This window comes from Natrix helvetica (genome assembly GCF_964273705.1).
Source record: "Natrix helvetica genome assembly, chromosome: Z".
NCBI lineage: Eukaryota > Metazoa > Chordata > Lepidosauria > Squamata > Natricidae > Natrix > Natrix helvetica.
Genome location: NC_138554.1, coordinates 50,191,287 through 50,218,143, shown reverse-complemented (window position 1 = coordinate 50,218,143; position 26,857 = coordinate 50,191,287). Strand labels below are relative to the sequence as shown.

At 40.2% G+C, this 26,857-nt stretch overlaps 1 protein-coding gene across 1 annotated transcript; it reads right to left on the bottom strand.

The window, feature by feature from the left end:
- Positions 1-1,583: 1,583 nt before the first annotated feature.
- MYL4 (myosin light chain 4) lies at positions 1,584-26,383 on the bottom strand. The gene is made up of 7 exons (XM_081971187.1): positions 26,027-26,383; positions 18,313-18,340; positions 10,832-10,981; positions 10,312-10,485; positions 9,276-9,353; positions 2,624-2,668; positions 1,584-1,734 (listed from the first exon to the last, which is right to left on the bottom strand). The coding sequence occupies exons 1-6, from the start codon at positions 26,147-26,149 to the stop codon at positions 2,640-2,642; spliced, it is 582 nt and encodes a 193-aa protein (XP_081827313.1). The 5' UTR covers positions 26,150-26,383; the 3' UTR covers positions 1,584-1,734; positions 2,624-2,639.
- Between the last annotated feature and the right edge of the window lie 474 nt (positions 26,384-26,857).

The window sequence follows — 26,857 nt, the reverse complement described above, 5'->3', positions numbered from 1 at the left end:
AGGGCCTTACTAAAAGCCAAGGATATGACCATCAAAATCACAAACTGAATGCTTTTCTATATGGAATGATGTGATAGAGAAAGCCTCTTTGGTCCTGTTGGTGACATATAGTACTTTAGAAGGAACTTGGTACATGCTCATTGTGCCAGATTTTGTAGGATGACCAGAGAAAGTTGGAGATTGGCAGTTATGCAAATAGCTCTTTACCATGAAAGGTTTTATAAATGAAAACCAGCACTTTAAATTGCATCTAGAAGCCTGTCTACATTTGACAGTCAAAGACCATCACCAAAGCCTATTCCAGCTGGACTTTTGCTAGATTCCCCTGACCAAAACCATTACATGCCATATGGGGAAGATCCTAGACATTTGTTTTAAAATATTGTAATAGTTATTTTAAATACAACCTGCTTTAGGAGGATTGTTATTCTAAACAATAGAGTATAAATTGCAATAAATATACACGTATTTATATTTCTATCCTCATGTTTTTATATTTATGTAGTCTGTAATTATTTTTACTTTATTTTTATGTCTGCCTTGTGTGGATCTTAAATTACCTTAAATGTTTTTTTTCTTCAAATATGTGGCAGATATTGAGCAACTATACATAGTTGTCATGATAAGGGGCAAAAAATGCATATATTGATTATAAATTGCCTTTTCTACGAAAGCCGAATGGTTGCTGCCTTATATTTTCCTTAGGCTGGTGCTTTCCAGATATCTTGGATTGCAAGAACTGTCACCATTAATCAAGATGGTCAAGTGTCAGCACTAAAACCCCACAAGTGTATATAGCATCAATTGGGGAGAGTGTTTAACACATATCAGGAAGAAAATATATTGAAATGTTTGTTACATTGGCAAACTATTAAATTGCCAATATAAAATTAATCATTAATTATTAAAAGCTAGATTTCTTTTCTTTTATATATTTTAATACATATATATGTATGTATATATATGTGTGTGTGTGTGTGTGTGTGTATAATAAGCACACACACACATATATGCATATATATATACACATATATACATATTATATATATATATATATATATATATATATATATATATACACACATACATACATACATATACATATACATATACATATACATATATATATATATATATATATAGCACACACACATATATATGCATTTAATTTAAGTCTGCCTTCTATAAATAGTTATTGTATAGTTCCATAACAAAGAGAGCTCAGAAACTGTATGTTCCTCTTCTAAAGAGCATCTCATAGTTTATTATCCATTACCAAGAGTGGAACATTCTGCAGTTGATTGAAAGATAGAAACAAACAAACAAATCTTTATTTTTTCATATAGCAACATTCTCCAATCTGATGTGTTCCATATCTGATAAATTATAACTCCCATTATCCTATATCAAAATAACCAGGAGTAGAAAGATTATGAGCTATCACATGTGTACACTATTTTCCCCCCCTGGCCTTTTTTTTTACCAAATAATTTGTGCATCCTGCACAAATATTCATATTTTAATTTAAATGTACCAGATGCATCAAAAAGAAGGAAGAAACTATTAAAAAAATAAAATTTGAAATCGATGCAAAGGTGTTTAATGCAGTGGTTTTGTTATTATAATGGGCGGTCCCTTTAATGTGGCTTGTGGTAGATTCATTTCCTACAGAATTTTAAGGGGGAAATAGTATGAGGAAATTTCTGCCGAATCACTTTTTTACTCATGAAGAATCTGGAAAGGAAGAACAAGATAATTGAATGACTTCTTAGTATTTAAAAAAAACATTAAATGTGTGTAACTTAATCATGATATAGCTAGTTATATATTTTAATTCAATGGAGCTAAGATCATTTCCAATAATAATAAAATAGTGCAAATGCTATTATTTATATTTGCAACAATGCAGAACTTTGTTGAACTCAGTCTTTTGGAAAGGCCCAGTTTTGCATCTCTTCCACTTCAAAAAGTCACAAAAGGAGTGCAGTTTTGAATTTCACAAATAGTTATTAGATCAATTAGAAGTTCAATTAGTACAATCAATTAGTATCTTTCTATTTAGTTTTTCTCAGTGAGGAATTGCCCAAACATATTAATTTACTTCTTATGAAAAGAATATCACACTTGTGTTATCTGTAATATTGTAATTATTGGTTGATATGTGTTTCTGTGTGTGTATGTGTCATGTTGCCCCATTACCAGTACTGCACCATGACTGTATAGACGTTTATGAAAATGCAAAAAAAAAAAAAAAAAAAAGCAAAGCAAAATGTATCTATTAAGGAATCCTTATAATTAATCCCTGTTTCTTTCTGTCTGTTTATCTGTTTATGGCTCAATTGCATTTTTTACTTCTTAATTCTCTTCCTAGTTTTTTCAGTCACCATCAGTTTTGCAACATCTGAAACTTCCACGTCATTACTCTCTATTTAACTTCATCCGCCCCCCCCCCCCCAAGCCCTTCTCATTGCTATTTTGAGACTTGCTAATGTTAAAATATTTAGCATTAGCATCATCTTCCACACCTACTTTCAGGACTAACGAAAGTGATAATATATGCCAGAAATTTTTCCTAATCATACTATACAACAATTCAAATAAGAAATATTGAAAAAGGACTCACTTTAAAGATTCTAGCTTCAGCCAGACATGATATGCTTGACAAAAGCTGAGGAAAATAAAAAGAGGAATTTAGAAGTAATGCAGGTTAATCTCTAGATTATCAGAAAGGATATTCTGATAATAAAAAATATTCTGCAGATTTAGTCAGGTATTAAGTCTTATTATAGTGCAGAGCCTTCAAAATTCAGTTCACCTAATCTAGATCATTAAGTATAACATTTTTTTTAAAAAGGATTTGAAAGTGAGTTCCAGATGGTCTGAACTATAACACAATTCTAGAAAGCATTTTTTTTACATTAATTCAACATAAATTGATAATTTATACATTTCTATCAATATATTTAAATGGGACACTGGCAGGGAGCTTGGAAATCAGTCTTCCTCTTCTTCAGCTGACCTGTGAAAATGCCTGCAACTTTGCAGGGGGGATGGGGAATAAAGAAAGCACTCCAACTTCCCATTCTGGCATGTCCCCAGAGAGGAAAAGAACTCATCCATCAAACACCAGCATCCCTCATCCATCTATAACTTTGCTAGCAGGCATCTAAGCCTCTTCTTCCCTTACTGCCTGCTGCAGTTAAGAAAGTTCAGCCTTTGTTCCAAAGCAGCCAATCATCTCTTATCTGTAAGGTCTTGCTACTGGCTTATTTGATACAGGGGCCAGAGAGATAGGAAAGAGGGCAGGAAAACAGTTTTCCCTTCTTCCCTTGTGCCATTCAACCTACAGGTTTTTGGAGAGTGTATCTGGAAAATGTAGTAAATGCTGAAGTGGCCACCACTTCCCCAAATTTCATTCTTGGTCATGTGGGTCCTGGCATTCTGTAAATTATCCCATTTAAATTACTTTGTTTTAATAGTTATTACCCTTCCAGTTTTTCCTAATTTAAGGTCACAAACTGACATAAGATTTTTACATATACACAGACACAATTGAATGTTTGTTTTTGTTCTACATTTCTTGCTGTGTTGTATGCTGCCCAGAATATGCAGATTGGGCTGGATTACAATAATTGTGAAAAACGTTTTGTAGATAGCAATAACAATAGCATATAGTACTTTATAGTGGTTTACAGCCCATTCTAAGTGGTTTACAGAATCAGTATTGTTAGATATTAACATATATCGGAGGAAGTCTCCACTCTGGTCCGCTGCTACAGCGGGAAACAGGTATCGTTCTGATTGGTCGAGGGGCGTACCCGATCCCTATAAAAGGGGAACCCTCCGACCACAGAGCAAGCTGGATCACTACTACTACTAATAAAGAGCTGTTAAGTCACTTCGTGTCCGCAGTCTGTTCTCTCGTTGCCCAGATCTAACATTGGCGACAAAGGTGGGATCGAGAGACAGATAGGACGAAGAAGCTACCTCCAGAATCTCCGGATTTGATCCAGCCTAGGAATTCGGCAGAAATTCCGGCAGCCATCTCAGGTCACCACAGCGCGGCAAATTCAAACGAGAGAAGATGGCGATGCACGCTCCCCCCGCTCCATTCGACCCAGCGAACGACGAATGGGAAGCCTTCATGATTCGTTTCGAGTGTTTTCTCGAAGCGAACGAATACACGGGGATCACCGAAGCCCGGAAGAAAAACATCTTCCTCGGCTACTGCGGAAAAGAAGTCTTCAACACGGCCAGAGACCTCACCGCTCCTACTCCAATACAGGCAGTATCATGGACGGCGTTGCAACAGGCTCTACAGACTCATTATGCGCCAAAACCTTCCCGCCATGTTTGCCGCCAAGCATTCAACACGAGGAACCAGAAGGCGGGAGAATCTATCAACCAGTACGTTGCAGCTCTACGAAAAGCAGCCACACACTGTGCATTCAGAGACCTGGATGAGCAGATTATGGATCGACTCGTTAGCGGGCTGAGAGACATTTCCCTACAAAAACGGCTGTTAGCCAAAACCAATTTAAGCCTACAGATTGTACTCGACGAGGCAAGAGCTTCAGAAGCAGCAGACAGATCAGCGGAGACAATTCAACGCGGGTTCAACACAGGCCAGCCAGCGCCAAGACACACCAGAGTCCACTACGAGGACACCATTCCAGATTTCGAGGATCCAGAGCTCGAGGAAAGTCACCTGATGCGGAGCAGTCACGTGAGACCTGGGGGGAGACCCGGATCCCGTTTGCCGCCCTGCGCAAGCTGTGGAGGGAATCACCCCCGGTCTACCTGTCGGTTCAGGAACGTTGTTTGTTCGCACTGCGACAAACTTGGGCACATCGCACGAGTGTGCCAGAGCGAAGTCCCTGCCTCACGGCAGCCACCCATGTACCGCCAACAGAAGCCCAACCCAGGGGCTTGGCGAAATCAAAAAGGGCGCCCAGAGAGAAATCCACAAGTGTTTACCCAGAGAGAAAATCCCCAAAGAGCTGAGCGAGCGTATTCCCAGAGAGATTACTTGCAAAGAGCTGAGAGAGCGTTCTACCAAGACGCTCAACGAGAGTATCTTCAGGATACAAATGCGGAGATAGAGTTGACCCAGAGAGAGGAGTTGCGAACGTATCTCACCACAATAAGTCAGGTCCGCACCAAGCGGCCTAAAAAGCTGAAAGTCACAGTCCTCTTGGAGGGCTCACCTTGCGAGCTAGAAGTTGACACAGGATCGTCCCTGACAATCATTTCATGGGCATCCATGAAACAGGCTATCCCTAGCCTCAAAAAGAGCCAACTACGCGTCCCCGACATCCTGCTTCGGGACTACCAGGGGAACCAAGTCCCCATCGTGGGCCAAGGCACATTCCAGATCCGTTTCAAGGACATCGTAGCCCAGCTGCCCGTGACCATCGCCACCGCACCATTACAGAACCTTCTAGGACTAGATTGGTTTGAAGCCTTGGGGCTAGAAGTCACCAGAATCAACACCGTGGAGAACAGCAGCGCTGAGCAGATCTTTAAGGAGTTCGAGGATGTGTTCAGCCCCGGTCTTGGTAAGTATGTGGGTAAACCAATCTCATTCAACTTAGACCCCAAAGTGGCGCCAATCCGACTTAAACCGAGACGAGTGCCCTTTGCACTCCGCCCAAAAATAGATAAGGAAATAGATAAGCTAGTGGAGCAAGGAATCCTTGAGCCGGTGGATCACGCGCGCTGGGAAACTCCCATTGTGACCCCAGTTAAGCCAGACGGGTCAGTCCGCATCTGCGCGGACTATAAATGCACAATTAATGTCGCGCTACAACAAAGCGCATATCCTGTGCCAGTAGTACAGCACTTATTGCACTCGTTGGGGCCAGGAAAGATATTTGCAAAGTTAGACATGGCACAAGCTTACCAGCAATTGCCCGTGGATAGCGCCACAGCGGAGGCCCAAACTATAGTGACGCATAGAGGAGCATTCAAATGCAACCGGCTACAATTCGGCGTGAGCATTGCTCCAGGATTGTTCCAGAGCGTCATGGAACGACTTTTGCAAGGGATACCGGGAGTCGTACCGTATTTCGACGACATCTTAGTGTCTGCTGCAAACGAGGAGCAATTAAATAAAAGGGTCAGAACTGTTTTGGCCAGAATCAGAGAGAAGGGTCTCCGCCTTAAAAAGGAAAAATGCCAAATTAACGTGCCTAGCGTAGAATTCCTGGGATATAGAATCGATGGTCAGGGAATACACCCCACTTCAAAGAAAATTAAGGCGATCCAGGACGCCCCCACACCACGTAATCAGACCGAGCTGCAGGCCTTCCTCGGACTACTTAATTTCTACAGCGTTTTTCTGAGACAGAAGGCGACCGTTGCTGAGCCATTACATCGACTACTCCAGAGGAACGCAACATGGAGATGGGGACGATCCGAAGCAGCAGCCTTCGCCGCAGTAAAGCGCCTGCTCACCACTGACTCGCTGTTAGTCCAATACAGCCAGACACTACCGCTGGTATTGACCTGCGACGCATCACCTTTTGGAGTTGGCGCAGTCCTCAGCCACAGGATGCCAAACGGGAACGAAGCACCCATCGCCTTCTACTCCAGGACTCTTTCATCGGCCGAGAGGAATTACAGCCAGATGGACAGGGAAGCGCTAGCTGCTGTAGCTGGAGTAAAATGTTTCCACGAATACCTCTATGGCCGCGATTTTGAACTGATTACAGATCACAAACCGCTGTTGGGACTTTTGGCGGGAAACCGCCCCACTCCAGTCTCCCTTTCTCCACGCATGACCAGGTGGACTGTTTTCCTGGCTGCGTACTCATACAAGTTAATTCATCGACCGGGCTCCACTCTAGGACACGCAGACGCACTCAGCCGTTGCCCACTACCGGACCTTTTGCCAGACCCCACTCCCGAAGTACCGGTGCTGCTCATTGATTGCTTGGACTCAGGACCGGTTTCTTCCTGCGATGTTGCAAGGTTTTCTTCTAAAGACAAGTTAATAAAGCAAGTTCAAACTTGGGTTTGGAGGGGGTGGCCGAAGGGAAACGTGGGCCCGGAATTCAAAGTGCTTTGGTCAAAACGGGATGAACTCTCAGTGTTACAAGGTTGTTTGTTGTGGGGGGATCGAGTTGTTATTCCGTATGCTTTACGTAGGAATGTATTAGATGCTTTACATGTTGGTCATCCGGGGATTGTTAGGATGAAGGCGTTAGCAAGAAGTTACGTTTGGTGGCCAAACATGGACAAAGAAATAGAGGAATGGGTGGCCACTTGCGACCCATGCCAGGAATCGAGACCAGCACCCCTGGAAGCGCCCGCCACAGAATGGGAGAAGCCTAAAGCACCCTGGTCGCGAATACACATCGATTTCGCAGGGCCATTCCAAGGTCAGACTTTCCTTATAGTTGTGGATGCATACTCGAAATGGCTAGAAGTAGTCCTAATGACTTCAACCACGGCAGAGGCAGTCATTAAGGTTCTACGGCGACTTTTCGCCACCCATGGCCTGCCCGACCTCCTGGTCTCCGATAACGGGCCCCAGTTCACGGCCATGCAATTTGAGACATATCTAGCAGGTCAGGGAATTCGGCACGCCCTCGTCGCGCCATTCCATCCGGCATCAAATGGACAGGCGGAGAGAATGGTGCGATTCGCAAAAGAGGCCCTCGCTAGGATGGGTCCAGGTGATTGGCAAACACGCATTGACCATTACCTATTGATCCAACACATTACCCCCAGCGCAACGACGGGTAGGAGCCCCGCTGAACTACTCATGGGCCGCCGTCTACGGTCTCACCTGGACCGTCTTCACCCAAATTACTCTGCCACAGCTCCCCCAGACTCGACAAGCAAAATTCGGAGTTTTAGCATAGGGGATTCAGTATACGCCCACAACTATGCAGGGGGAACATTGTGGATGCCGGCAAAGGTTATTGGCATCACGGGTCCACGATCGTATCTGTTGGAACTAGAAGATGGGCGGAACTGGAAAAGGCACATCGATCAACTATGGGGTCGCCTGGCGCACTCAGATCTACGAACAGAGAACGAGAACTACCTGCCATTACAAAGCCAGCCACTCGAGTCAGATCTACGAACAGAGAACGAGAACTACCTGCCATTGCAAAACCAGCCACTCGAGAGCCCCAACGCAGAGAACTACGACACCTGCGAGCCCAGGTCAGAACAAGGGACCGAGCACGAAGCAGAGCAAACCCCAAGCAACGTAAGCGAGCAGACCCCGGAACGCCCAAGCAACGAAAGCACGAAACCCCCCGAACGCGAAGCAGAGAAAGCACCCGATCCTGCAACTACTTCTAACCAACCCGATCTGCGACGCTCCTCCCGAGTAAGACAAACACCAACGTACCTAAAGGACTATGTTACTAACCGCAACGTTCCGTCTAGGAGGGGAGGGGTGTTAGATATTAACATATATCGGAGGAAGTCTCCTCTCTGGTCCGCTGCTACAGTGGGAAACAGGTATCATTCTGATTGGTCGAGGGGCGTACCCGATCCCTATAAAAGGGGAACCCTCCGACCACAGAGCAAGCTGGATCACTACTACTACTAATAAAGAGCTGTTAAGTCACTTCGTGTCCGCAGTCTGTTCTCTCGTTGCCCAGATCTAACAAGTATATAGCCCCCAACAATCTTGAGTCCTCATTTTACCAACCTTGGAAGGCTGAGTCAACTTTGAGCTGGCCAGAATCGAACCGCTGGCAGAGTTAGCCTGCAATGCCGTGCCACCATGGCTCTTAGATGGTTATTGACGTCTCTCCCTCCCACCCCAAATTCTATCCTTTGATCACCAAAATGATGCCTGCTGTAAAAACAGTGCAGGCAAGTAACTGAAAAAAAAGTTTTGATCCTAAATTTAAGAATTACTTTTTAGAGGAAGTTACATGGCATTCAAATTCTCAGGCCATTCCAATTGTACCACTAAAAGGAATAGTCCTTATGTCCCAAACAGAAAGCAGCCAAATGGAGTGGAAAGCCTACTCAGTCATATTCATATTATGCTAGGTGATTGCAGTACTAATCTTTATTTTAGCAGTAACTTCAGCAGCCCAAACATTTCAACATTGTTCCAGTTCTATTTCCTTCAGGGTGCCACTGTTTATTCCTGACTGATTTATACCCAGACTTCTACGAAATAGAATAGCAGTAGAAACTTTGCAGCATTAGGCAATTTTAGCAACAGCTCCAGCTATAAACACCAAGTGCGAAGGATCCTTTTAAACAGACTTTTAAAAGTGGGCTTTATCCAATAACAATACCTTCATAGTTGATGCAGCCATTGGCATCTTCTTGACCAGCCATCAATTGTTCAACTTCGTTCTCTGTCATCTTCTCACCTATACAATAGAAATCAAGTGAGTTTAATTTTGCTTCAGTATGTATCTCTGAATGCAGCAAAAATAGGAACTACTTAAATAATAAATCTGGTTGTTAATATTAACTAAAATTTAATTGTCTTTCTTAACCTGGCAATCTCCAAATCTATTTGATTATAAATCACAGAATGTGTAGCTAATATGGACAAAAGAATTCTGGAAGTCAGGGACAACTGATATAGACAGATGCTTAGCACAGCAGAAGCCTCCAGTTATGCAATGGTATCCTGTGATAAGTTGCCCCTGATGCAGTTGTATGTGCAACAATAATCCCAGAAATAACTGTAGTCACAAAAGAATTGCCAAATGAGAGAATGAATTCTTGCAAGAAATGAATGTTCCACTTGTTTTATATATGAATGGGAGTTGTGACAAAGATGGGAAAAATTAGAAAACCAAGTAATACAGAAATGCCTTCCAGCTCCATATGGGCTACTCTGCTTCCACAATCATCCACAGTTCAGAGGTTGATGCCTGCGAGGTGAAGTTTACTCTGAGAGTTTTAGGACCAGGGCTATTTCTTTAGTATAAAGTATTACTGATATTCACTTTAACATTTGGGCCTCATTATAAGTATTGATCTTGCACAATCAGCTGGGCGGGGGGGATAAACCCTGAAATGGCAGCTCACAACACATTATTAATATAAAGACGCAGACACGGTACTTGTGGAAGCGTCACAAAAAGTAGCCTGCTTTAAATTCAAACCCACTGTCTGAACTAATCATAGTAGTGTGCTATTTAGTGCATACACGCTGAAGTTTGGATGAACATATGGATGATTTGAAAGACAGCAGACAGGTTGACTAAATGCTAATTATTCTGGAAGGTCAAACTTTGCCAAAACATAATTTTTGTCACAAATTCTACAGATGCTCTACTCCCTTCAACACGCTATGGACTAAATTCCTTCCTGTACCTAAAGTTGCAAGGACATGACGCAGTTCAGCTCCCATGACAGTGCCATTTCCTTCCTTGTCAAAGACACGCAGTCCTTCCACAAAGTCCTCAAAAGTCCCTTGGTCCTTGGATCGGGCAATGTGTTGCAACATTGGGAGAAAGGTCTCAAAATCCAGCATTTTTGTATTCATTTCTGACAAGAAAGAATATGCTGATGGTGACAAATACCAAAAGTAACAGTTCTGATACAGCAACAGACAATTCCAATAATCCTCTTAGCCTGCCCCACCCCACTCCCTCTCTCTCACACACACATACTTTCCCATGTGCTTAGCTACAGTTTCCCCATTTCATCAATATAGCTTCTTGTAACAACAAACTTGGAAACTGATTCAAGCAGATGTGAACTTGGAAAGGATAGATTACAGCTCAGAAGTTTGGCAAGATCAGTTATTGAACATGCAGATGTTTAGTTTTATGGTAGGCTGGAAATTTCTGAAGTAGGATGTGAAAAGGGCTGAATCTCTGTATATATGTACCTTCTGCCTTTGGTTTCCCTAGCACTTTCAAGACCTCTGCATTGGTTGGGTTCTGTCCCAGGGCTCGCATGACATCTCCACACTGACTGTATGTGATTTTCATTTCTCCAGTTGGGGTCTTGTCAAAGAGCATGAATGCTTCCTTGAACTCTGGGCAAAAAAACAGAATTCCATTAGCTTTTTGCATTAGCAGAAAGTTTTGTAGAAATCGTTCCTAACCAACATGTGAAATAGTTAAAAAACAGAAACGGAGGCCTATTTTTATCTATATGTGGGAGTTTTGGAGAGGTTATATTTATCTGATCTCAAAAGAAAACACAACGGCTAGACTAGGTAGCAAACAGAAATATTATAATTTGTCTTTTTTCATGTGAGAAATTGCAAAGCAGAAAGTGATTTGGACTGTTGTTCTATGGACATCAGAATGGCCTTGGCTGCCCGGCCATGCCCATTTGGCTGGGCCCTCCACCACAGCCGACTTATCGGGGGCATGCGTCATCGGCTGCTGCTTTCCAAACATTCCACATTGTTGCAGGGTGCCCCTTGGCTGAATGCTGCAGATTCGTGGCAAGGCAGCAAGCAGGCAAGCAGAGATTCATGGTGCTTCTGAAAGGGAGAGATTGGCTAATAATACACTTCCTAGCACATCCAAAATCAGGAACTTATTTCCCTTCCTCTGCCAAACTAAAAAAAAAAAAAACCCTTCCTGGCCCAACTCTGCACTCAGTTCCTCTGGCATACTCTAGTATTGTGAGGAGGAGCTGGGTGCAGAATGGAGCAAGGCAGGATGGTCACCTCCTCCTTAAAGGCTGGTAAGGGAAAATCCCTGCCCCTGACTACCCCTCCCCGTGGGCCCCCTTGAGAACATTGGATGGATGAGTATATTAAAAGAGAAACAATTGGGCACAACTAGAAAATAAACATATATTAAAAATAAAATCCACCCAAAGGATGCAGATCTTGGGTTGTGTAAATGGTGGGAGATGCCTATAGTTTCCATGAAGTTGGGAGTGAGGCATCCTACTAGTCCTTCCCTGGAGAGAAAATTCACCTGATCTTTTTATTGGTTGCAATCTGTTACTCTTTTTGCCTCACCTATAGCAGGTGTCAGTAGCCACGCTCTATAGACAAAGACAGTGGATTGCCGACCGGTTTTAATCTCGTGGGAAGGATTCCTCAGCTCTTCTAATCTTCCTCCTCCCATCACTCACAAGTACTTCAACAGAGTCCCCTCAGCTGACTTCCCTTCCCTCATTTTCCCCACTAGCTGGAGGGGCAGGCTGGGGCTGAGGGGGAGCTGGGTGGCTGGCCAAGGTGGATTCAGGCAGGGCCAGGCTAGCTGTGATGTTGTGAGGTTTTTTCCATTCACTATGTCAGAGTCTGAGCATAGATCAAATCCAAAACATTTTGAGCAATACAAGTCCTGGCACTAATTCACCATGATATAAAGAAACTAATCTAGACCTGTGATTGGTAATCTTATAAAAGATAGCAAATTTCAAACCCCAAATTTTTAACAATAGCATTACAGTAGCAGCATTTTTCTTTTTAGTTTGGCAGAGGAAAGGAAGAACAAATGGGGTATAGCAAGGTAGACTTTCATCCAACTCCTCCTCCTAATTAATCCAACTGAAATGGATTCAGTTCCATTTAGAAACTGAAAAAAAATCCTGATTTCTGGATGTGCTTGGAAGGACTCTATTATTTCAGAAGCATCACAAATCTCCACCTGCCCACCTGCTGCCTTGCCATGAAACCAGCGTTCAGCCAAGGTGCTCCTTGTTAACAACATGGAACATCTGGAAGGTAGCAGCTTGCAAGAACCCACTGAATCATTCCTTTGGTTTCCTTTCTCCTGTCCTGTCCACCATGTCTATACACGCTCTCTCAACCTCTGTATTCACAATGGCCCCAGTCCAGATGGCAGCACCAGTGGAGATGGAAGTAGCAGCGGCGACTGTGCAGTGCACAGCAACAGCCCATCACAAGGCTGAAATCCAGGTCTTCCAGCACACTGTGGGCCAATTTTTGAGCTTTATGCAGTTTCTCGCTTTTCCCAACCAGAATAAAAGTGGCAGAGATGTTGGCTGCTGGCCTAATCCTGCTCAGAGTGTTGTTGGTGCTGCCATCACTGCCTTTCTGCCACTTGCAGCCTGCTGTGAGCTCACACTTTGTTGCGAATTCACTCCCACTCCCACTTGCACGCACACAAAGCGCAGTGGGTCAAGAAGCAGTGCTTCTTGCCAGTGGAAAAATTTGCCTCCTCCCCCCCCCACCTTTCCAGTTTCCATTTCGGGAAGCCAGGATGCACAGCTAATTGGCTGGGGACAAGTATCCTTCGGCAAATTGCCTGGGACGAGGGGCAGGGGAGGAGCAACAGGGACTGGTGGTGGGAGAGGAGGACCGGGTGGAAGGTCAGGAGAGGATGACTTCCCATGGTAAATTGCCTATGATGGGGGGGGGTGTCAAAAGGTGATGTGGGTTTGGCCAGGTGACTGTGGACAATTTTCCTAGATTAGTGATGGCAAACCTTTTCAACATCAAGTGCCCAAACTGGAACAAACGTGCATGTGCACATGCCAGAGTGCCGGAAACCCAAAGACCAGCTGGTCGGGGTATGCATGCCTGTTTTCAAGCTATTTTTCGGGCTGTTTTCCGGAACTCTGGCACCCGCAAAGACCAGCTGACATGCATGCCAGAAACCAGAAAAACAGCTGGCAACAGCGCATGTGTCCACAGAGAGGGCTCTGCCTGCCACCTCTGGCACGCGTGCAAAAGTTCGCCATCATGGTCCTAGACTCTATGGATGCCTACTTGGAACTTCAACATTTCAAAGCTCTTGCAGAATAAAGGGGAGGAAAACAAAGTTAAATATTTTAGCATAAAAACGAATAATGCTCTTCAAATATGTTGTATAAATAAAGTTGTAATATAAAAGATGTGCCAGGCATGTTATTTGTCCAACTTATTAGTTTGGAATAGATTACAAGAAAAGGTAGAAAGTTGGGAAAACCGAATGACTTTAGGCCAGTCACTTTCTCTCAGCCCTAGGAATATGTCAGTGGCAAACTACTTCTGAAAAGCTTGCCAAGAAAACTCCAAGGACTAGCCCAGGCAGTTTTCAAGAATTGAACACAATTAAACAGAAGAAGAAGAAAGTTTTTAGTTAAACTTCAAAATAAAATTTATAATACTAAAAAGAGTATAGTCTATTTGTCTCTGAAAAGACATTTAAGCAGAAACAGGAAGCCAGTGTATTCAACATTGCATGTTGAACAGATCAGAATCATGATTTCCAATAATTTTTCTATTTTTATACTATTTTACTACTATTCCATTTAAAGGAATTATATTTATTGGCTTTTTGGTTATTAAGTCATTTTAAATCTATTTCTGCTTAGATAATTCCAAAATAAACTATCATATGTTTTGAATCTGCTGTTTTATTTAAGTTGCAGGAAGCTTACATTCTTTTGTGTGGCCATCTGAAAACAAAAAAATTGAACTGAAATCTAATTAATAGCATACTCAATGTAAATTCAGAAGTACACTCCACTAAATTTAGTAGGAATTATTAACTTTGATTTCAAACAGTATACTCATAGTATAACTATCTGGATCTTGTAAACTGGGTACTACCTGAAATGTTCAATTTTAGTTTCAGCCCAGAATATTACCTTCAGGGATGGATATTTCTGAAAAAATCAGAATTATGTTATTTTTGTATGTGATAGTTTTTAGCTTCTTAACTTGCTGCATTATCCTCTCTTTATCCTTTAATTCTGCAAGCTGAGTAAGAACAGTCCTGCTGCATTGATTTGCATTTGATTTCTCCCTTTTCTGTGGTAGTCGGTAGGCTTTTTCCACCACAATGGTAGGGACTCCTAGTTTCACAATATATGGCAACCATTTTTCTATGAAGGCTGCCAAATTGTGGCCCTCTTCTTTCTCAGGCAAGCCATGGATCCTGAGAGTACGCAGTTGCAGCGATTTCTTGATCTGTTTCATGTGGCAACTGAGCTGTTTATTTTGTCTAGCTGAGCCATCCAAATCCTGTCTGCATAATTGCTCATGCTCAATTATAGAGCTAGTTGCAGTTATTGACTGGGCCAGGCTGTGAATCTGCTCTTCCAGCATATCCATCCGTGAATTCAAGGCTGAAATTTTACCATCAAAATCCTTCACTACCTCTGAGGCATGGTCTACTTTTTTCTGGATCTCGAACATCATCTTTTTCATGATTGTATCTCTACCATTGAAATATTGCAGGAAGTCAATGCCAGTATGCAACCTCAGACAAGTGGAGGCCCAAGAATTTTAAGCTTCAGAGAAATCCTTGGGCCACAGCAATAGTTGTGTTGGCTAGTTATTAGGTCATCGGTGGCATCACAATGGCTAATAATATATCAAAGAATTTATAAACTGGATTTATAAACTTCAGGACTGAAGTTCAGACCTGCCATGGCAATTTTTCTGCCTTCCTCAAGCTATGGCTTGAGATTTAGCCAATAATTTCCAAAATGTGTAAATAACAACGTATTTTGCCATATTATCTACCAAAATATAATTCAGTATATCTAACCTTAGGTTATGCTTCAATATGTCTTTTCCTCTGAAAGAAGGGGGAATCGCTAGTGCTCAAAAATACAGGTTGAAACTATTGAAATATTAAAAAGTTTCTCTATAGAGATAGCATAGCTGCTCATGTAATAGCTTTCAGGTAGTACTCAGTTTATGGACAAAAGTTATTATACAAGGAATGCACAGGTACAGTATAGGTGGTACCATGCTCAGTAGTAGCAACTGTGAAAGGGATCTTGGAGTCCTAGTGGACAACCATTTAAATATGAGCCAGCAGTGTGCAGCAGCTGCCAAAAAAGCCAACACAGTTCTAGGCTGCATCAACAGAGGAATAGAATCAAGATCACGTGAAGTGTTAATACCACTTTATAATGCCTTGATAAGGCCACACTTGGAATACTGCATTCAGTTCTGGTCGCCACGATGTAAAAAAGATGTGGAGACTCTAGAAAGAGTGCAGAGAAGAGCAACAAAGATGATTAGGGGACTGGAGACTAAAACATATGAAGAACGGTTGCAGGAACTAGGTATGTCTAGCTTAAGAGAAAGAAGGACTAGGGGAGACATGATAGCATTGTTCCAATATCTCAGGGGTTGCCACAAAGAAGAGGGAATCAAACTATTCTCCAAGGCACCTGAGGACAGAACAAGAAGCAATGGGTGGGAACTAATCAAGGAGAGAAGCAACTTAGAACTGAGGAGAAACTTCCTGACAGTTAGAACAATTAATCAGTGGAACAGCTTGCCTCCTGAAGTTGTGAATGCCCCAACACTGGAAGTCTTTAAGAAGATGTTGGATAGCCATTTGTCTGGAACGGTATAGGGTTTCCTGCCTAGGCAGCGGGTTGGACTAGAAGACCTCCAAGGTCCCTTCCAACTCTACTATTGTATTGTATTGTATTGTATTGTGTATTGTATTAAGGCTATTGTATATTTTCACCTATCTTCATGCAAAAAAAATACATTGCAACCTACCAAAAACATAACCGTAAAAGATAAACTAGGAATACAAATTGACATAAGCATGAAAATGGTGAAAGAACAGCTGTCCACTCTAAAGAAATTTAAATGACCAGGACCTGGCAAATTACATCCCAGAGTTCTGAGGAATCTGGCACATATGATCTCAGAACCACTGAACCATATCTTTCATAGATCCTGGAATACTTGGGAACTACCAGAGGACTGGAAAAGAGCTGATGTAGTTCTCATCTTCCAAAAAAAAAAAAGGAGAAAAAATAGATCCAGGAAACTACAGACTAATCAGTCTGACATCAATACCTGGGAAGATCTTGAAAAAGATAATCAAGCAACAGATCTGCAAACACCTGGAAGCAAGTAAGAACCCAACACAGGTATGTCAAAAGCAGATCATGCCAAACAAATCGTATTTCATTCTTTGACAAAGTAATTAAATTAGTGGACCAGCAAAATGCAGTGGACATAATATACATTGATTTCAGTAAGGCTGAAAAGTAGACCACAACCTAGCTAAAAAAATGTGGGATTGAAAGCATCACTACCAGATGGATTTGTAGCTGGCTGATAAACCACACTCAACATGCAGTTCTTAATGGAACTTCATGTACATGGAGAGAATGTAGAGTACCCCAAAATTCACTATGCAACATCTTCATAAACGATTTAGATGAGGAAATAGAAGGGGAACTCATCAAATTTGCAGATGATACTAAACTGGCAGGAATAGCCAACACCCAGAAGATAGGCTCAAAATCCAGATGGATCTCAATAGATTTGAACACTGCACCCTATTTAACAAATGAAATTTGGTACAGAGAAAAGTAAGGTTTTACACTTAAAGCAAGAAACGGCAAATATACAGATATAGATTAGGTGAAATATTTATTTATTTATTTATTTATTTATTTATTTATTATTTATTTATTTATTTATTTATTTATTTATTTATTTCTTAGCGCTTATAGACCGCCCCCTCTCCCGAAAGGGACTCGGGGCGGTGTACAGTCCATATCAAAATACATCATAATAAACAATTAAAATATTAAGTGAATAAATACATAAATAAGAGGAGGATAAAAAGATATACAGAACTGTACTGCTAAGTAAATAATTTAAAATGTACAGCATTTAAAACCCCTAAATCCTATAAAATTAAGTCTAAAAGAGCAATCCCCTTAAAAAACCAGTAAGAAATATGTATGCCAGGAGGTAGACGTTAAAATTATGCCAGGCCAGCCAGTCGGAACAGGTGTGTCTTCAATTTCAAATATGACTCAATACACTAGCTGTGAGAGGGATTTTGGAGCCCTAGTGGGCAGTCACTTAAATGTGAGTCAGTAATGTGCAGCAGCAATCAAAAAAGCCAATGGAACCTAGGCTGCATTAACAGAGGGGCTGCCACAAAGAAGACAGGTCAACCTATTTTCCAAAGCACCAGACGGCAAAACAAGAAGTACAGGATGGAAATTAATCAAGGAGAAAAGCAACCTACAACTAAGGAGAAATTTCCTAACAATGAGAACAAATAACCAGTGGTTCAGCTTTCCTCCTGGAGGCTTTCAAAATGAGGTTCTCTTGCTTGAGCATGGAATTGGACTAGAAGACATCCAAGGTCCCTTCAAACTCTGTTATTCTGTTATGGACTTTGATTTTGTTCCGTTATGTTATCTATAATGTGACATATGCAAAAAAAAAGTCTAATTTGTTTATAAAACCATCATTAAAAATCTTAGTTAATATGCAGCAAATATATTTGATCTGATACTTTTATCATAAGTCCTGCTGAATGTAATGGCTTTCATTGGTTATAGTTTAGCGTATTTTGTGAACTCAACTAATGGTGATTTATTCAGTAAAATGGGGGGGGGGAGGAGTAGCATACATAGGAATACAATGGTTTTAAAACAACCATTACTTACCTTCAATCTGATCAGCATTGAATTCAATCTAAGGGAGAGAAAGGGAAAAGCTATTATTTGCTATTCTCCTTTTACACTATGACTCAACTTGGGTCAATCCATTTCTTAGCATGTACTGATATATTAAGGTTAGCGATAAATGCATCCTTCGAAGACTGAAAGACCAAATTAGGGACAGATCATCATGGAGAAAATCTACAAGGTCACTGAGTTGACACTGACATGATAGGACCATGATGGCAAACCTATGGTATGTGCGCCGTCATCGACTGCTGTTCTGGATTCCGGCGCGCCAGCCATTGGGTCCTCATGGGCACTGGAGCTCTGGAAAACTACCTGAAAACAGCCCCTCAAAATGGCCTGAAACTGCCTGAAAAATGGCCAAAAAAGAGGGCATTTTGTGGGGCCTTTTCAGGCCAAAAATGGCCCAAAACCGGCCTGAAAACAGGCATGCACATGTCGGCCACCTGGTCTTCAGGTTTCCGGCGGTCCAGTGTGCGCACCTGAATGCACATGCATTCTGGTTTGGGCACTCAGTGCTGAAAAGGTTTGCCATGACTATGATAGGACATACTATATTTTTCGCACTATAAGACGCACCGGACCATAAGACACATAATTGCTTTAGAGGAGGAAAACAAGAAAAAAATTCTGCCTCTGCCTCGCAGCATCCATCTGGCTAGCGTCCTTGCAGCAAGCAGCCTAGTCAGCTTCAGTACATCATCGCAACCCCAGCACGTGGCTCGTCAGGGCTCCACTCTATTGAGCCCACTACTGGTCAACTGACCTCAGCTGCTACTACCACCGTGGAATACTGGAGCCTTCTCTGCTGAGCAGCTGATTGGTGGTTGGATCAGCCTGCTGGAATATCGCCGATCAGCTGTTCTAGGCAGCAGGGATCTCTGCCACCCACTATTGCTGCTGCCATTTGCCACCGCTGCCAATTGCTGCCGCTGCTGAGCAGCAATTGGCAGCGGTGGCGAATGGCAGCGGTGAACAGCGGCGATCCTCATTCCCTAGAACAGCGATATTCTGAGAGGCTGATCCAACCCCCAATCAGCTGCTCAGCAGCAAAGCTTCCAACATTCCCTGGTAGTGGCAAACAGTGGCAGCGGTGACAGGCAGCAGCAGTGAATGCTGCGGCCACACCAACCCCCCTCCCCTCTGCCACAATATTCACTCTATAAGGTTCACAGACATTTCCACCCACTTTGGGGGGGGGGGAAGTGTATCTTATAGTGCAAAAATATAGGTAATTAGTCAAATTATTTGAATAATTTGAGGTTTCTACAGGCCTTTTAGTACATCTACAAACAAGACTACAGGTAGTTTCAACTTATGACAATGGATTTCAGAATTTCACAAGTCATTATGGTTTCATGTCCACTTCATGGACCGGGTTGGGCATGGTCAACTCAACGTCATTTGTGTCTGGAGCGCCTGTGGTGGCCCAAGTTCTCTGCAGTGAAAACGGATTCATGAACTCCATTTTTGGCTGTGACGGCCTCCTGCAACCCTCTGCCAGCGAAAACAGAGCTCGGGAGAGCCACACACGGCCCTCACTAGATTCATTTTCACTGGCAGAGGCACCACAGGCCGATCCTTTGCTGTTTCCAGGGCAACTCCACGGGCCAAATCTAAGTACCCTGTGGGCCAGATCTAGCCCCCAGAGCTTGAGCTGGACACCCCTGCACTACATGACTGGACATTTTATGACCATTTTTACAACAGTTGTAAAGTTTATTCAGGTCGTTAAGCGAATCCAGCATATGCAATCGGGTTTTTTCCCATTTCTGCTGGAAAATGGCAAAAAAATATTGCAAATTGCAGTCACATGATAGAAGAACACTGTCACCAGTCTTAAATGTGAGTCAGCTGCAAGTACCCAAAATGTGATCATGTGACCATAGGGGGAGAGGCAGCAGTTATAACTGTGAGACTAGGTTGTAAGTAGCTTTTGTAAAGTCTGTCATCATTGTGAATAATTGTTAAACAATCGGTTATAAGTCAAGGCTTACTGTAGATAATTTCATTTATTCATTTTTTAAACCTGGTCATATGTTCTAGAGAGGAGAAGTCAATGATAAGAAACTATACTTTTATATTTGGTGCATTTTTCAGGTTGGATTCTGTAGATAGGTTCACATTATGTTTATATAATTTGGATTTACATATTGCTCAAACCTAATGAGCTATGATTTTTCAATAAACCATATCTAAGCAATCTATGTTTTATAATGAGGGGTGAATTCTATTGTATGTGTCCAAGTGTATGCAGAATTGCATGAAATTGCAATGGCATAAAAATATCTTTATGTTCCAGCCAAACACATGTATTCTTCAAATTGAAATGAAAACTTATCCTTTCTTCTCTAGCTTCATCTCTCATTGTTCAGAGTCTATCTGAACTATCCCCCTTCCCTCAGTTGTTTTTTTTTTCATTCTGAAACTTAGCTTGTAATTATTGTCAAGCAGCAGAGTTTATTTGTTGCTTTTATAAAATACCACAAAGTGATGCTAAGCATAATTCTTAATCAGAAATGTTTCTGTAATATAAAATATTCATCTGCTCATTAAGAATTAGACTTTTAAAATTCTTGATAGTGTTATTATAGTCAGGATAGCAGTACTAGGTTTCTAGTTGTTTTCATAATCTAGTCATGAAATCACACAGACACTCACAACCCTGTACAGTATGTACGTGACCACTCACATCACCCTGTGTCTTCCAGCTCATATCTTCCAAAGGTGATAAGGCCAGTTAGACATTCTTAAAGCTTGAGCACTCAACCTCAGTGTCCCATTTCAGCTCCAATCCTATCCCAGTTAACTCAACATGCACTGGCTTTATGTAGACATTACCCTACTCAGTACAACTATTTACAGGAGATGTGTGCAAAGTGCATAAAACTGTACTCACATTACCTTGTCCAAAAACCAATCAATGTATACACATTTTACATATGAAGACTTTTTTCCCATATGACATGAAAGAATACCAGAAAAAAAAACCGGTAATATGGTTGATTGGATTGAGGTGAGACATTCCCCTCCAATTAGCAAATCAGGATGATTTGACTTAATTAAGCACTATTAAGAATATACTGCACTAACATTTGAATTAAGCACTATTAAGAATATACTGCATTAACATTTGATTGAAGGAACATAATCTACATAAGGACTATTATGTAGAAAATATTGTTAGAATTTTTGTAGAAGGTAATTTTTTCTACAAAATCATCTATTTTATTATTATATGGTAGAAGGTTAAATCTCAAGAGAGAGGCGAAATTAAGCATTTTCATTAGTATGGAAACACCCGTCAACTGATGAGAGAAGATAAAAATTCAGAAGAAGGAATCTGTTGCAAGAGGTAATGATTACTACACTGAAATAGTCCAAAAAGAGCCCAACAAGAATGCTGATTTGGGGTGAAAGATAGAAAACTAGATTAAGAGAAGAAATAAACTGGAGTGTAGTATCCTGAAAGAGAATGTGGTTGACTGAATGGAAGAATAAAAAGGAACACCATTGCAAGTTTTCTTGCAGTCCCACGATTAAAGCAACTCCCTATTTTCTGATAATATCTCCTGGCAGCATCTACTTAATTGTTCAGATTCTCCATACTGACCTCTTCCTGAACTGAAGGAAAATGTAATCAGGTTATCACTGTGAGTGGAGAAATATGTAGAAATATGTCAATTTCATGTTTGTTCCTGTACATTTCTACATCAATTTTAAAAGTCCTGTTCGTTTTCATGAACATTTCTTACCTTTGTATGTTCCTTTCTTAAAATATACATTTTTTGAAAATGGTTTTTCTTTCATCTTATTTGTAAGATTATTTCCTTCAAATATTCTAATTATTATTATTTAATTCCTGCAATGTAAATTGGGCTGTGAAATAGCACCTGGTTCAAAAGTACCCAGTGCATGTTCAATACAGACTTAAACTGGATTTCCATTATCCCATTTCATCTTTATCCATCCTGCAGTTTTGGTGCCTTTGTTTGCACACTTTGCAAGCAATATGTGCAAACCCTTAAATGTGTGCTTTGATTTCTACATGAGACGAATATTCTAAATGGTGAAGATTTCAGTAATTCTGACCTAATTATAGATTAGTGTTGATTGGGCAAATTTACCAAAAAAAAAATTCATAGCAAGCCCTAACCATAGGAACCGAGGTACATTGGCAACAATAGGCTGAATTCACATAATAATATATATTTTTAAAAACCCACAATGTGGCTTAGGGTAATCAGTGATCTAAGCCAATTTATTATGTATCAGTGTATGTGTTTGTGCTTATATATATATATTTATTAGCACAAGTCATCTTTCCGAACACAAGGCTCAAATCTTTTCCATTCTGTTCTGAAGCTATTAATAATTCAACTGCAGGAGCTATCTTACAAGAATGTGCCACTATCAAAAGAGAGGAATGCAAAAAGTTTTTCCCTTGCCTGCATGATAACTTCAGAGACCAATGCTTTGAGTGCCTGTGGAAAGCAAATGATAACAAGAAACACATGACCTACTGCATGTGTTAAACAGCTCAGTGTGTTTCGCTGTTATTAAATTTTAATGACACTTAAATATTAAGAGGAAATACTAATATTTAAGACTTAATACCTCTAAATAACAAATATTATGGTCAAACAAAGGAAAACAAGTTGACACATTCCTCATAGGTTTTTTCTGTTATTTGATCATTTTTGCAAATTGGATCCAGAACTAGGGGGATTCTTTAGGATACTTCAGGATAATACACCTTTCTTTTTATACATTCAGAATTTTAAGGCCAAATTGAAAGGTGAAAGATTGGCTCGTTATGTAATGATTTAGATTAATGGTGCACTTGGGTACTGTAGAGAAATGGACTGAGAATAACAAAACTTTAAATTTTAAATGACATTTCATTTTTACATGAAATATAATGCAAAATTTTTAATTTAAGAAACAAAGTATGCACCTAGAGGATTTGGTAATAGTATTGTGAAAAATACCTTGGAATACTAATCAATTACAAACTGAATATGGATAAACATGATAATGTGGTTAGGAAAGAGGCACTTTTTAGCTGTGTCAACAGATATATAAATTCCAAATCATCTTCTTATTCTATGCTGATTAGCCCACAGCTTGGTTGAGTTCAGTTTTGGACAACACTCTTTAAGAAGGATTTAAAGAACATGAAACAGGTTCAGAGAAGGGCAAACCGTATGACAAGAGGATTAGGAAAATACTGTAGATCTATGAAGAAATATTTCAGGAATTAGGAGGTTTAGCCTTAAAAAGAAAAGGTAGAGGGGGAAAATTTTTAGAACTTAACAAAAACCTGAGTAAATGGTACATAGAAAAAAAGGAAATATTATTATTTAGGATTGTAGAATGCTACATTCCTATAAGGACCAGTTTGATAGTAGAACCAATTTTCCACAGGATGATAATCTTTCTTTTTTTATTCTGCATCTTTCTTTTATTATTATTATTATTTATTATTTTTTCATAAAAATAAAATACAAAACAGTAAAACAAACAAACAAAATGAAACAAAAGCATACATTACATTCAACCCTAACCACAACAAAAAATAGTGCACAAAAAGTGATCAATTAAATTTAATAGTTAACATGCAGGATCCGCCTTGGCAGGATGCTGAAAGAAAAGAAAAAGCAGTAAATTCTCCTTCCCTTTTACACACACACACACACACAATTATCTGTTGTTATATTTAGCACATGGAAATTCCACCAACAGTTTCCAGTCTCTAATCCGTTATCTCTAATCAAAGCAGTTAATTGATAAGCTTCACCTTTCTGAAAGGATTGAGATACAAGGTAGGCAGCCATCTGTCTGGAATGTTTTACTTTAGATTCTCCTACTGAGGAATCTAAGAAGCTGGCATAAGTGTCCTTACTGCTGTATAGCTTTATGGTTCTACACAGAGAAACCATTTGGCTTTTGGGTATTTTTGGCAGATACATTAACTATTTCATGCAACGTCTGTCTGTCTGTCTGTCTATCTATCTAGTGTATGGCATATCATACATGGACTAGGAATATAAATTAACTAAAGAAGCTGTGATGTAGCTTGTTTAGTTTGGGTTTATAGTAAATCCAGTCCCTGGGATCTGTGCAAATCCAATCAATTGTGGTTTATTTGATTAATAATGATTAAACATGCTTTTGAATCATGTATAAACCTAGTTATTATGTTCAACAGTAAAACAAGTGGATCCAAAAAGATAAGTTATTTCTTAAAAAAAGAAAGAAAATAAAGAACTTTATAGGCATCTTGCTTTTTTTATATTGTCTCATATAAACAATATTTATTATTTATCAGCTGAAATTCTTATCAGCTGAAATTCTGAAACCATGCCATAAATTATGATGATATTATTTTCTAATGTGCTTCTGGTATCATGAGTTCAACATGACTATACACACATGTTGAAAACTACATCTTTGATGTTACTTTCTGCCCATTCTTCTACAAATACAATCAAAGGAAGTTTCTACCTGGAAAATGAAAATGGAATCCATAACCATTTAGAAAGAAATTTAGAAAGTTGTGGTGTCCATCATTTGACACCATTACCCCTGCCATATTTTCTATGCGAAAACTCATAGAGAAAAGAGATAATGATGTCATCACAATCTAACATATCAAAAAAGAACAAGTTTTGGAAAGTGTGTTGTACACTAATGATATCTTCTGCTTCTTCAGAATAGTACAATATCATAGAAGGGATTTATACCAAACTCTTAAAAATCCAAATTTTGAAATTTGGGAAGCTTTTGGAAGTCTTTTAAGCTGGATGTAGATGATTTCTTCAAATAATTGAAAACAATATTAAAAGGCGACAGATATTTATTTCGTGAACATTCATTACATTTTCAACATGAGTTTTAAACAAGAAAGAAAATATGTAGAATGTATTTGAGCACAACGACAACAGCAGAAAATAAATAAATAAATAAATATTTTATGGGAAATTAAACATTTTTCAACATTTTCAGGTGGGGGGTTTTTTGGACCAAGAAAATGAACATATGCCTTATAATATTTATTCCTTGGAATCATAATATATTTGATGAAAAGGCATTACAAACAAATAGTTCTACAATTAATTTCAAATTAAATACAAATCTTATCAAAACTTTCAACAGCTAAGAATTATTTCTTATTAAGCACCAGAAATATTAAAAGTTACAATTAACTTGTGCTACCCCGTTTTTGCAAAATATATTTATATTCATTGACCAGAAGCTGATTTTGAAAATAACTATTCATAGTAGATCACATTATTTAATTAAAATAAGTAATGAATATTTAATATTACCTGAAGCTGAATAAGGAAGGAATGCGAAGCTGGTAAGCTAAATTTCACAGCAGCCAAGTGATAAATTCAGAATAAAAGGTCGCTACTTTCACTATTTAAATTCACTAATTTAGGTAACTCTGTCTGAACATAATCATCTTTTAATGTATCAATGGCAGAATTGTATTCCCTGCTCCATTATCTTCCAAGGAAGATAATGAATAGTTATGCTTCTCAACCTAATGCCCTTTCAGATGTGCTGGATCTTGCTATCCACAATCTTTTCTAAGATTGTTATCTGGAAATTATAGGAGTTATCAGACACATCTGAGGGCAGCAGATTGGCAGAGGCTGGAACAGGAAAAACTGAAGCTCCTACTTACGGTCACACTTTTGGGATCAAAGGCAGGTTCTTTAGGTGGTTCTGGAGCTGGAGCGGGAGCTGGAGCTGGAGCTGGAGCTGCTTTGGGGGCTTCTTTCTTGGGTTCAGGCTTTTTAGGAGGCATGAGTCTGGATTTCTTGCCAAAGTGCTTGGTTGAAAAAAACCTTAAGGGCTTCAGGGAACAAAAGGCACTTCTTACATCAATGGCTTATATACTCAGCTGTGGGTCTCAAACCCAGGGGGTGGGTAAATTGCAAAGACAACTGTTTACTATAAAAGGAAGGGACTCCAAAAAAGTAGCGTGTCTCTCAATCAACAATTCTCCTTTGTCATCCACAAGGGCCTGGCTTGACTCCATGTCCTATGATAGAACACGCAGGCTGGCTTTGCACACCTGAGCTGAGAAAGCTGTATTGAAATGGAAATGCTTTTTTTGAGGATTATCCAGAAAAAAAAAATACAGTTCTTTGCTTCTCAACCTGCCTCTATTCTCAAGGGGGGACAAAGTGTGTCTTTTTATAGGCAAGCCTTACAAGTGCAAATGCCACACATTCCTTTCAAGCTCTGGATTTACTTTCTGACACTTTCCCAGTGGGATAGTTGACTGCAAGCTGTTTGATCAACAGGTGTGTGTGTGTGTTTGTGTGTGTGTGTGTATGTTTCAATAGCTGATCTTGTTGGAGAGCCTTATTTGGCTTTTTGTTTCATTTTATTATCAATCATATCTTTTGCAATCTTGCCTTTTGGCTAGAAACTAAAATTATTTTTCAAAAAATTATTATGCTGCATATTGAATGATGACACCTGGGTTCTTCCATTGTACTAAATTTTG

Bases quoted from the DNA above. Each gene is read 5' to 3' on its own strand.
- MYL4 (XM_081971187.1), bottom strand. From the start codon at position 26,149: ATGCCTCCTAAAAAGCCTGAACCCAAGAAAGAAGCCCCCAAAGCAGCT. The intron at 9,354-10,311 runs GTACAGGAAGGA...TCTATTGTATAG, and splicing joins TCATGTCCTTGCAACTTTAG to GTGAGAAGATGACAGAGAAC. The intron at 2,669-9,275 runs GTATTGTTATTG...TATTTTCCTCAG, and splicing joins TGGCTGCATCAACTATGAAG to CTTTTGTCAAGCATATCATG.